Source organism: Arachis hypogaea, chromosome 5, assembly GCF_003086295.3.
Source record: "Arachis hypogaea cultivar Tifrunner chromosome 5, arahy.Tifrunner.gnm2.J5K5, whole genome shotgun sequence".
Taxonomy (NCBI): Eukaryota; Viridiplantae; Streptophyta; class Magnoliopsida; order Fabales; family Fabaceae; genus Arachis; species Arachis hypogaea.
The window spans coordinates 30,688,935-30,701,661 of NC_092040.1; the positions used below are offsets into that span (position 1 = coordinate 30,688,935).

At 35.8% G+C, this 12,727-nt stretch overlaps 1 protein-coding gene across 2 annotated transcripts; it reads right to left on the reverse strand.

Annotated features, from left to right (window-relative positions):
- Positions 1-51: 51 nt before the first annotated feature.
- LOC112801094 (WAT1-related protein At5g40240) lies at positions 52-3,721 on the reverse strand. Of its 2 annotated transcripts, none has more exons than XM_072237023.1 (7): positions 3,454-3,721; positions 3,278-3,346; positions 3,053-3,166; positions 1,132-1,360; positions 868-975; positions 507-658; positions 52-427 (listed from the first exon to the last, which is right to left on the reverse strand). In XM_072237023.1, the coding sequence occupies exons 1-7, from the start codon at positions 3,633-3,635 to the stop codon at positions 283-285; spliced, it is 999 nt and encodes a 332-aa protein (XP_072093124.1). In that variant the 5' UTR covers positions 3,636-3,721; the 3' UTR covers positions 52-282. The 2 variants fall into 2 exon arrangements, with proteins under 2 accessions (XP_072093124.1, XP_025699421.1); XM_025843636.3 differs by having other exon boundaries at positions 868-1,026; positions 3,454-3,719.
- Between the last annotated feature and the right edge of the window lie 9,006 nt (positions 3,722-12,727).

Genomic DNA, 12,727 nt, shown 5'->3' on the forward strand with positions numbered 1-12,727 from the left:
ATATTATAACTGATTTTTAGTGTGAATATAGTATTTTTGTAAATGGTATAGTTGGTTCTAAAGTCGTAATCCATTAAGATTATATCTTTTCAAAAAAAAAAAAATTTACATTTACACATTTCAGTATTTTTCATCTCCAAAACTTACCAAGAGTAGCATAAAAACTTGTATACATCGAATCTCTTAATATCCGTATCAACACTACCTTCATCATTTTTTAAATTTCGATGCGATTCCACTTGACAGCATAATAAGATGTTGATGGATTTCCACTAGTTATTACTACGCGGTGTTTTTTTGCAAGAGGGGAACATTATTATTACAAGATGCTGATTCCAAGTAATGAATGTCAATCTTGTCCTCTTGAGCAGCCTTTCCCCACATCACAACATAAAACCCTGCTACAATTATAACCGCACCAACCAAACTGCACAGATACATGTTGGAATTCACTTAAGAAAGAGATCAGATAAGAAATACTTGAATTTGAATTTGAATTTAGGTACCTTCCAAGGTAAAAATGATCCCCCAAGAAGATTGCACCCATGAAAACAGTGAAGATGATTCCCACTGGCTTAAACATGGAGCAAAACAGAGGCCCTGCTCGTCTCACGCACCATGTCAATAAGATGAACCGTATCACGTTTGCGCCTATTCCCTATACACATTACACCAACAACCTTCTTAAGTGTATACAAAAATTCAGTCACCAAATCAGCTACTTGAATAAAATATATATTAGAATACAAAATACACATTAAAAATAAATTAAACAATACATATAGTTATATACAAAAATATACAGTAACTGATTTAGGAGCTCATTTTTGACAAAAATCACGCTTTGGGTGTGAGATTGTTTGTTACCTGATATAGCATGGCAAGCCAACCTGTATGAAGCTTGAGCAACCATGCCTCTGCATCTCTAACCGCAAACAACGCAAATAATGCACACTCCAACGTTGAAAATAAGCTCTGGAAGAACACCATCACCATTAATTCAGGGCATTTCGTTGCAATTGAAGTCTGTAACCATATCATTATTATCATGTGTGAATGTAATTAAGTAAAATAAAAGCAACATATATACTACATAATTGAGTAGTGTTGTTTGTGTACTAATTAATTAACCTGATAAATATACCAAAGGGCACCTAAGAAAGAATCACAAGCACAGAAGAATCCTCCTAAGATCCAATTCACTTGCTGTGAAAATTGAAGTGAGAGTGTGGTGGACTGTGTATTATTCAAGATTGCTGGACCCTTGAAAAATATCACAACAAATGCTCCTCCAATTGACACTGCAGTGCCTAACACTTTAGCTTGAGTCCTCAAATCTCTCCAACATGCTTCTTCCATCCTAAACCATTCAATCATTTTTATGTTACAATTACTTACAATACAGTACTATCATCAGTCTAGAGAGAAATGCTATAAATCATCAGAATTTATTATTTTTGACCAACACTTAGTTATCAACTCAATTTATTTAATCTAATTCTTTTAGTTTAATAATTCAACAACATACTTTATTTTATACTTTTAAACATTAGTGAGTAATCGATGCTCAAAAATAATAACTCTGATGGCTCTGTAGCATTCTTTATCTAAAATTATTCTTGACGTATAATTTTTTGGTATACTAATTATAAATGTCTTGTTAATGTTACTTAAAATATATTTATCGTTTAAGAATGAATATTTACTTTTTTATGAGATTGTACCACAAATAATTACTTACACGGGAATTTTTCAAGAATCTAATGCAACCACAGGAATAATGTTCAAAATAAAATCAACAATGCTAGGAAATCAAGAGGGTATCAGCCAAAAATTAGCCAAATGCCTTTGGGTGAATCTAAAATCTCTACGTGGATGGTGCTTATATTATGCATTAGGATGTTTCTTTTCTTTGTAAATTGGATGGTTCTGAATCTATTTTTTTATTTATTATGTTTTAGGCATTTGGAGAGGGAAGGAGGGTAAAGAGACGGAAGCTAATTGAATCAGTTTATTCCGTGATTCACGTTGCAATGATACTGAACGTCTTCCTAATTTGAATGTGATGAAACATTTAATAACCAATATTTTAAATCATAAATAAATAAGTTAATATACATGGATGTTTCTTCTGCTAAGTATCAGAATATTTCTTTTTCATACTAAATGGATGTTCTTTTATATATTTTTTGTATTGCAAATGTGAATATCTTTATTTTTTTTAAAATTTCATAGTTTTTTAAGAATTCCTCTCCTTCATTCTTTCTTTTCCATAGCAGTCGCCCTCTCTTCCATCCTCAAGATCCTCAAGTTCGAGGTGTTCGATGAAAGGACTCCCGGTGCCAGAGAAGTCATGAAAGTCATTGTTACCGTCATCACAGATTGTCGACTCGAAAAAACTGACGATGTCTGAGGACGCTGTTATGATGAAAATTCTTCAGGTTCTTGCTGGAACAATGCACCAAAAGGCTTCCATCTTACTCAGTGATCTCACTGTGTGCACACTTCCGAGCGCTGCGAACACGTTGGAGCTGTTTATGACCGGCGCCCCCTCCCTCCTGCTCCCTCGTCCCACCATTTCCAATTTCAAACTCAGCAACGATGGCCCCGAAATGACCGCGTTTCAACAGCTCCAGTGAAGAGATAAGATTGAAAATAAAATCAAATAAATAAAAGAAAAAGAGACAAACTCTCTAGGGTTTGTTTTTGTTTGTTTGTTCCTTGTACGAGAGAATAGTGACATGAGAAGTGAGGAATGTAATGTGGATGATAGAGTTATAAAAGGGTGCGTTAATTTGAGTATAGAGATTGAAAGGTGAGGCCATGAGGGGTGGGGATCAGTTTAAAATTTTTAAAGTTTTGAATTTAAAAATTTAAAATTAATTATTAATAATTATAATTAATTGAGTTGTTTAATTTTGAGTGGTTAGACACTTGATTTTCTGTATTTTTTCAAATAACATAGAATTAGGTACCAATAAGATTACTCTAATAAAAGTTGTGGAGCCCAAAAAAAAAAAAAACAATCCGAGAAGATAAGAATACACGGTACCTGAAAATAAGAGCTAGTAGAAAAGTGAAAGCAGGTATGAGGTTAAGCATGGCGGAAGCAAGAGTCGGTGAGCTAAGTTCTATGCCAACGTAACTCAATATCTGCCCTGAGCATCTGCACCGTTAAAACAATAATAGAAATCAATATGTATATGTACGTAGAATGTAATAAATTGTAATTAAATGGTTTCCTTTTTTGGTAAGATTAACATATACAAATACCAACCCGATCAAACCAAGCAAAAAGAAGCTCCATAGTGAGGAGAACGTGAGCGTAGTAGTACGTTCATCAGATCTGCTAAGTACAAAAAAAAAAAAGAAAATTAAAAGACCGTAGAAAATGCTAATTCATATATATAATTAGGAAGGAATTGATTATTTAATAAGAAATTGTTAAAGAACCTGAAGTAGTGAAGGATTGGAAAGGGGAGGAGGAGGAAGGTGGAGATGACGTAAGAATAGAGAAGCATGACATACTTATTCATTCCATCACTCATAGCGGCTTTGTTTATCACCATTCCCCCACTCTGTGACATAACAACCATCACCATTCCCACAAATGGGAACACATTTTTGTTCACCATTCTTTCTTTCTCTTGCTTGTTTGTTTTGTTCAGTCTTAATCACACTACTTATTCTTCTTGATAGGCGATACGTGACAAAAAAGACACATTTTGCCTTGCTTCTTAAGAAGGGAACTACTCTATGTGACTATGACTCCAGTTATTATGGTTTGCACGGCGCAATTCGCGTTGATTGCGACTATATATGCCATATAAATAAGTAAATGCATAATTCATGAATAGTTTTAAGCTTTTAATTATATGAAGTTAATAATTGAAAATTATTAGAGGATAATTTAATTAAATTTATTAAATTATTTAATAACATTTAGCTATCAATTTTATATAAAATGAGGAATAAATCTATATCTTTAAATTTGTGGAACAAGTGCTCCACTAATAACATTTTTAATATATATATATATATATATATATATATATATATATATATGGCAACAGATTCTTTATTCTCACTTTTGTATGGGAGTAACATTAACCATAGAAAAAATATTTACAAATAAAACTCCATTTTTTTTGTTTCTGAAAGAACTAAAAATAAGACATTTACTCCCTTCATATTTTTAGCTTTTCAAAATTTTCTGTTCTTTTTTAGCCAGTCTTTTAAAGAAAAGAGTCTCTGTTAGAGTTTTCTCTTACACTCAGCATCATTACCATTGGCTCTGTCAGAATTCTTTTTTTTGATGTCCTTATGTCAGCTACTACTCTCCCGCCGCACTACACTTTCGTTCGGTTTGTGTTCTTGTTCTTCGCCATCGCGTTAATCTGCTAGGTTTTTTCAGTATTGTCGCCGATTCTATAATCCGCAGAAGAGTGTGTTAGGATTTTGGACCGATGTGCTGGCTGGTAGCTAAGTCTGAGTGGCAGGTCAATGCCATTGCCGTTGAACCCTGAATGCTATTCAATCTTCCATACACATCAACCTCATCGATCCATATATCTCCTTTCAATTACAACCAAAAATTCTACTTCGTTCTAAGCACCTAATTCTTCAGGTACGAGTTTCTTAATCTTCTCCTCAATTTGTGTTATTCTGCAATCTTTTTTCACATCTCTTACCAATTTATGGTTTTATCGGAGTTTATTGTTCTCCCATATTGGATCTCGCTTTGCTTATATAGTTCCCAATCGCATGCACTTATTTGCAGGCTGAACCATCTTCTTTCAATTTTAGAGATTATAGTGTATCATCTTTTTTTTATTCTACTTTGCTAATTGTTAGTTTCTTGCTCTCTTTTATCTGAGAGAACAATTGTCGTTACTCTTGTGCTTGTTCATAGGATTTGCTTCCATGGCCTTCGCTTTTAGCTTTGGGTTTTCGTATCCGTGAATTTAGTTATATTTGAACATACTGTCATCAGGACTAGATTGATGTACGGATTTTGGGTATCAATCAATTATTTGGCTAATGCAAGTTTGATGTTGTTGATTTTAGGGTAAAAAATATGTGGGATTGGGTTTTTGACTTTTAGGGACTATTATATGTTTAAACCATTTCAGATATGCAAAGGCTTGTTTGCAAAAAGGTGTGGAAATGTCATTCACTTGTTCAATAATAAAGAGAAATGATATCTTGTGTGGTTGAAGAGAGAACTTTTGTGTGGTCTAGAATTCAGAATAAATTCCCGTTGCAAGTATAGTTTTTAAACCAACAAAAGTCTTTTTTTACAAACGTTTGGTTGTCACAAGTAACAAACCCCTTTAAAATTGATAACCGAGTATTTAAACTTCGGGTCGTCTTCTCAAGGAATTGCAGGGAAGTATGTTCTTATTATTGGTTATGAAGATTGTAAATCGGGGTTTTAAAAATGAGGAACAAGTAATTTAAATTGCAATTAAAATAAGTAAAAGACTGTAAAATAAATAAATAACTGTAAAACACACTTTTGGCAAGCTATGAGAAATTGGAAGTCTTATCCTAGTTATCATTATCAATGATGATGAAAATTGAATCTTAATTCTACTTAGTTAACCTCTATTAGTGCAAAGGAAGGTCAAGTGACTAATTAGTTTGATCTTCAAATCCTAGTTAATTCCTAGAAAAAGATTGGGATTATTGAAGTTCAAGCTAATTAGCAAAGATAACAATTATCGATCACGTTGAGTCTAATAACTCCCGAGTTACTGATTTCCTAACCAAGACCAAAAGGAGAAAAGTAAATCTACTGGAATAAAAATAAATTGGATAAAGCTAAAACATCCATAACATATAAGTCTGAAATACCTCAATTTATATTAAATAAAGAAAATCCTAACATGAATGGCTCATAAGCCAAATAGGCAACATATGTAAGACAAGCATTAAATTATCTGAGAGTAAAAGAGAAATATAAAGTAAAAAGGAATATTGAACCTGTGATGAAGAAGAAAAATTGGGAGTTGAAATAATAAAAATTCCTAATTTCTAAAAATCCTAATCCTAATTCTAAGAGAGAGGAGAGAACCTCTCTCACTAGAAACTACATCTAAAACTAAAATTATGAATTATGAATGGATGCATTTTCCCACTTTATAGCCTCTAATCTGTGTTCTCCGAGTCGAAAACTGGGTCAGAAACAGCCCAGAAATCAGTGATTGTGAAATCTGGTCCGTACAGGTCGCGGCAAAGTGACGCGGAGGCGTCATCCACGCGTCTGCGCGGAATGAGATTCGCAGATGCGACGTGTCTGCGTGGAGCGTGCGTTCGCGTCGCCTATCTGTACGGCCACTATGACAAATTATATATCAAATCGAAGCCCCGGACGTTAGCTTTCCAACGCAAGTGGAACTGTATCATTTGGACCTCTGTAGCTCAAGTTATGATCGTTTTAGTGCAAGAGGGTCAGGCTGACAGCTTTGCAGTTCCTTCAACTTCTTGTATTCCTTCCACTTTTGCATGCTTCCTTTCCATCCTCTAAGTCATTCCTGCCCTGTAATTCCTGAAATCACTTAACACACATATCAAGGCATCTAATGGTAATAAGAGAGGATTAAATAAAAGGAGATAAAAGCCAAAGAAGAATGTTTTCAATCATAGCACAAAATCGGGAAGGAGAATGTAAAACCATGCAAATCATATGAATAAGTGGGCAAAGGCTTGATAAAAATCACTTAATTGAGCACAAGATAAACCATAAAATAGTGGTTTATCAACCTCCCCACACTTAAACATTAGCATGTCTTCATACTAAGCTCAAGAGAAGCTATAAAGAAGTGAAGATGAATGATAGAGAGTATGCAATGCAACCTATCTATGTGAATGCAACTACATGCAAAATATTTCTACCTACTTGGTTAAAAGTAAATAAGTTCTCCAAGACAAACATAAATCAGATTTCACTAATTCAAATTATACAATAAAAGACAAGTAAACTTGTAAGAAGATAGCTCATGAAACAGGGAACATAGAATTAAGCATTGGACCCTCACTGGTAGTGTATATGCACTCTAGTCTCTCAAGTGTCTAGGGTTAATCTCTCTACTCTTCTCTAGTCATGCTTTCTAAACTTTGTTCTTCATCTAACCAATCAACAAATATTTAATGTATACATATAAACTTCATGAGGTCTTTTTCAAGGTTGTAATGGGGCTAAGGTAAGGGTAAGGGTATATATATAAGGCTAAGTGAGCTAATAATTGAACCCTTGATTAGTCTAAGATTTCACCTAACACATACATACTCTATATAATCTAGAAATCTTGCTTAGCTGCCCAATTTTCCCACTTGTGTGTTCATACTCATGCACCAATTTTTTATTTTATTTTATCCCATGTGCATTGATTCTTTAATTTTTGCATTGGGGTAATTTTTTTTCCTTATTTAATTACTTAATAATTTTTTTTTCTTTTCCTTTTTTTTTGAAAAATAAGAATAATATATCAATGCACATGGTGTTTAAATTATTTTGATCTCACATGAGCATGCTCCCAAATTTCAAATAATTTATTCATTTTAATACCTTTTTCCTATCATCCCATGTTTCCATAAATTTCCACACACTTAGTTGATACACAATTTCTATCTTAAGCTAACCAATGATTCAACTTGGGATTTTTAATTTGTTTTTCTGCTTAAGGCTAGTAATGTGGTTATAAAACAAGGGAGAATTTAAAAGCTCAAGGGGGGTAACAAGGGTGATGTAGAAGGTAGGCTTTATTTGGGATAAGTGAGCTAAAAATTCAAATAATGGCCTTAATCATATGCAGGTATGTATCTACATTCTATATTGGACATATAGACTGAAACAAAGTAAAGATTATAATCATAGAGAAGGAAAAACACACAAGAATAAAATTTTATGGTTAAATAATGTAACCATACAATTAAGCTCAAAATCTCACAGGTTGTGTGTTCTTTGGCTCAAAAATCATGTTCTAAATACAACTTCCAAACAAGTTTAACACAAATTTTTCGATTTAAATTAGTGAAATACTATAAAAATTTCTTGAAAAAGAAAATATTACTTCAACCAAGTAGTAACTAAATGCACAAAATCAAATAAATATGCAATCAAATATGCAAATGCAACAACTAATAAGAAAAATAAACCATTGGTGTTGAGATAGAAGAGTAACTAACCCATGGAGATCGATATCGACCTCCCCACACTTAAAGATTGCACCGTCCTCGGTGCATGCTAAGATGTGCAAGTGGACGGGTTGTGGTTCCTCAGCTAGTGCTCTTATGTTCCTTTCCTTGCTAGTGGTATGGGAGTAGCTTTCTCTTTACCTTTCTTGGTGGCCATCTTGAAAGGAAACGAGGAAGACATTAGCAGTCAAGGGTATAGCAATGAAAAGAATAGGAAATGTGGTAATTAATGCACAAGTATGGATAATGATGTGAACACATGGTCATGAGTACATGTGGCAAATCAACAATGGAAATATAGCAAGTGCATGTGAGGAAAATTGAATGCAAGGTGTTTATTGGCATGCCGGCAAAGGGCATGACTAGCATAGGTCAAGCATTCAATGTCCAAATTAGATTACCAAGTCTCTCAAATTAATAATATGTTTGTAAAAACAATTATATTTTAAATAATAAAATAGAGAAGGGGTTATGTGAAAAGCAGGCATTTAGAGTAGTAAATTTAAAAGAAATTTAAAAATAGTGCAAAATGCCATATGGGCATTTTCACAAACACAAAGCATGCATATTAAATAAGGTATGGAAAATATTAATTAGAACATGCAAGCAACCCTATAAAAATAATATATAATTATCAAATAATTTCTCAACAATCCACAAAATAAATATCAACACCAATAAAAATATGCATGAATGCAATGAATAAAAGTATGCCGATAAAGTAAGTAAAATAGAAAGAAGGAAAAGAAGGAGGAAGGGAGAAAATAAGAAAGGAAAAGAAAAAGTAGGATATGGAGAAGAAAAACATAAGACATTTTGGCAGAGTAAGATAAACTGTGCGCCGCTGGTGACGCGGACGCGTGCGTGACGCGGTCGCATGGGACGCATTGTTCTCAAGTGACGCGGACGCGTGTGGCACTCGGACGCGTGACTCGATTTTTGTGCTAGGGCGCGAGTGCAGCTCCGCGTTCGCACAACTCTCTGTTTAAATGCATTTTTGCCAAAACCTTGGGTGACGCAGTCGCGTGGGTGACGCGATCGCGTGGATGGCCTATTTGAAAAACGACGCGAACGCGTGGGACACGCGTTCGCGTGGTAGGGCTTGTGCTTCTAGCACAAGTCCAGCCCAATTCTAGCTCAACTTTCGGCCATGCACCCTTTTTACGTTGAATTTGAGGCACGCGTTCGCGTGGGTGACGCGGACGCGTGAGAGGCGTTTTTCTCACATGACGCGGACGCGTCAGCGACGCGGTCGTGTGGATAAATTTGTGCCAAAGGCACCCCTCCAGCCACGCTCTCGCGTGACTCTCTGTTCACTTTTCTTTTCTTCCCAACGCACCGATGACGTGGACGCGTCAGCGACGCTGCCGCGTCGCATGCGTGCTTTCCCCCTTTTTTTATGCAGTGTGCAGAATGAAAAATGTAATAAATGTTATGCAAAAATTCCAGGTTCAATCAATATTCAAAAATAAACAAAACATACTAGAATTAAAACTGAAAAGGGACGATCATACCATGGTGGGTTGTCTCCCACCCAGCACTTTTAGTTAAAGTCCTTAAGTTGGACATTTGGCGAGCTCCTTGTCATGGTGGCTTGTGCTTGAACTCATCCTGAAATCTCCACCAATGCTTGGAGTGCCAGCATCCTCCGGGGTCCCAAACAAGGCACATAAAACCTTTGAGTAGTTTCAAACAGGTTTCCAGGGTCCCGGGGTGTTGAGTGTCAGAATAGATTCCAGGATCCCAAACTCTACTTTTACACCCATCTTTGTCTTGATCTGCATTTTTCCAGCCGGGTAGTGAGTAGTCTGAATTCGCACTGCAGTGACCAATCAGCTTCCGAGATCCTTACAATTGAGCTTGACACCAATCCCTGTACCTCAAATTGAAGTGTGAAACCTTTTTGAATCTTTCATACTAGCTCTGAGTGCGAGTCATTTCCCTTTTGCTCTTAAAGCCGCAAAGAGCTCTAAGCTGGCCATCTGTTTCAAGTAAACCATATTCAAGTGGAAAAGTAAAGATAAAAGCTAAGGATTTTACCCACTTGAAGTCTGTGTTGGGTGGTAATGGCATTGGGATAGGTGTTTCTAGTGACTCTGCAAGCTCTACTCCCTTGTGGTTTTCTGTGAATTCCTCCACTTCTTTGCAAATTTCTTCAACTTCAACCATGTCTTGATCAAAGTCATTGATATCTTCCTCATCACTTGAGTCATAAATAGGAGGTTGAGAGAAGTCGACCTCAGCATCATCTTCATATTCACTTGGAGAAGATTCTTCTGTATCAAAGAATTCACTTGCGGATGCAAGTTCATTACTAAGAGGACTTGACTTGTATTCATCATCATCAAGGAAACATGTGTCTTGGGTAATTCCGTCTAGTTCTTCATAAGATATCTGCATTGGAGGCTGCGCAACATCCTCTTGAGCATCAATTGTAACATCGTTGACGGAATTCTCCACAACTCTGGATTCAGGTGGCAGTTCGGCATCTCCTAAATCTTCAACCAACTCTTCTTCTTCTACCATGACAGCTTCCTCTATTTGTTCCAGTACGAAGTTATGCTCTATGCTGTCCACTGGAGCTTCTAGTGTCTTCTTTGTGTTGTGTTCTTTATTGGATTCTCCACATAAAGCCATGGGAGTCTGTTGAGGGGCTGAACGTCTGGAAGATAATTGATTTATTGCTTGCTCCAGTTGATGAAGGGTTATATTGAACTGGTTTACTGATTCCTTGAAGCGAACCTGTGATTCTTGGCTTGATGGATATGGACATGGTGCATAAAGGAGTGGTGGTTCTTGGGAGTAATTGGATTGGCGTTGGGGTGAATAAGGATCATGTGGTAGTGAATGGTGAAAAGAAGCTTGTGAGTGTGGTGGTTCGAAGTTATGTCGAGAGGATGGTCTCTGAGCACAGGGTGGGGCTTGTTGGTAGTTACAAGGCGGTCCACCAAATCTATCAGTTGGACATGCATTGCAAAATGGTCTTTGTCCATGATATCTAGGAGGACGTTGTTGCCAAAAGGGGTGATCAGATCCTTGTGGCTCCATCCATCTTTGATTGCTTAGACCTTGATGCATAGTACTGTTATAGCTTCTATTCCTTGCAACAAAATTAGAACCAAACTCAAAGGGAGAGGGGTGAGAATTCATAATAGCTATCAGAAATAAGAGGGAAGAGAAAAAACAACTAAACAAGTAAAAGAAAAATATTTTTTTTGAAAAATATTTACAATAACCAATAATGAGGCACACGTTTGCAATTCCTGGCAACGGCGCCATTTTGAAGAGAGAACTTTTGTGTGGTCTAGAATTCAGAATAAATTCCCGTTGCAAGTATAGTTTCTAAACCAACAAAAGTCCTTTCTTACAAACGTTTGGTTGTCACAAGTAACAAACCCCTTTAAAATTGATAACCGAGTATTTAAACCTCGGGCCGTCTTCTCAAGGAATTGCAGGGAAGTATGTTCTTATTATTGGTTATGAAGATTGTAAATCGGGGTTTTAAAAATGAGGAACAAGTAATTTAAATTGCAATTAAAATAAGTAAAAGACTGTAAAATAAATAAATAACTGTAAAACACACTTTTGGCAAGGTATGAGAATTTGGAAGTCCTATCCTAGTTATCCTTATCAATGATGATGAAAATTGAATCTTAATTCCACTTAGTTAACCTCTACTGGTGCAAAGGAAGGTCAAGTGACTAATTAGTTTGATCTTCAAATCCTAGTTAATTCCTAGAAAAAGATTGGGATTATTGAAGTTCAAGCTAATTAGCAAAGATAACAATTATCGATCACGTTGAGTCTAATAACTCCTGAGTTACTGATTTCCTAACCAAGACCAAAAAGAGAAAAGTAAATCTACTGGAATGAAAATAAATTGGATAAAGCTAAAGCATCCATAACATATAAGTCTGAAATACCTCAATTTATATTAAATAAAGAAAATCCTAACATTAATGGCTCATAAGCCAAATAGGCAACATATGTAAGACAAGCATTAAATTATCTGAGAGTAAAAGAGAAATATAAAGTAAAAAGGAATATTGAACCTGTGATGAAGAAGAAAAATTGGGAGTTGAAATAATAAAAATTTCTAATTTCTAAAAATCCTAATTCTAATCCTAAGAGAAAGGAGAGAACCTCTCTCACTAGAAACTACATCTAAAACTAAAATTATGAATTATGAATGCATAATTATGAATGGATGCATTTTCCCACTTTATAGCCTCTAATCTGTGTTCTCTGGGTCGAAAACTGGGTCAGAAATAGCCCAGAAATCACTGTTTGTGAAATCTGGTCCGTACAGGTTGCGGCAAAGTGACGCGGAGGCGTCCTCCACGCGTCCGCGCGGAATGAGATTCGCAGATGCGATGCGTCCGCGTGGAGCGCGTGTTTGCGTCACCTATCTGTATGGCCACTATGGCGAATTATATATCAAATCGAAGCCCCGGACGTTAGCTTTCCAACGCAAGTGAAACCGCATCTATTGGACCTCTGTAGCTCAAGTTATGATCGTTTTAGTGCG

Coding starts and splice junctions, on each gene's coding strand:
- LOC112801094 (XM_025843636.3), bottom strand. CDS start 3,635: ATGGTGAACAAAAATGTGTTCCCATTTGTGGGAATGGTGATGGTTGTT. Junction 3,167..3,277: donor TTTTTGCTTGGTTTGATCGG/GTTGGTATTTGT, acceptor TTAACGGTGCAG/ATGCTCAGGGCAGATATTGA. Junction 659..867: donor GGCTTGCCATGCTATATCAG/GTAACAAACAAT, acceptor TAATGTGTATAG/GGAATAGGCGCAAACGTGAT.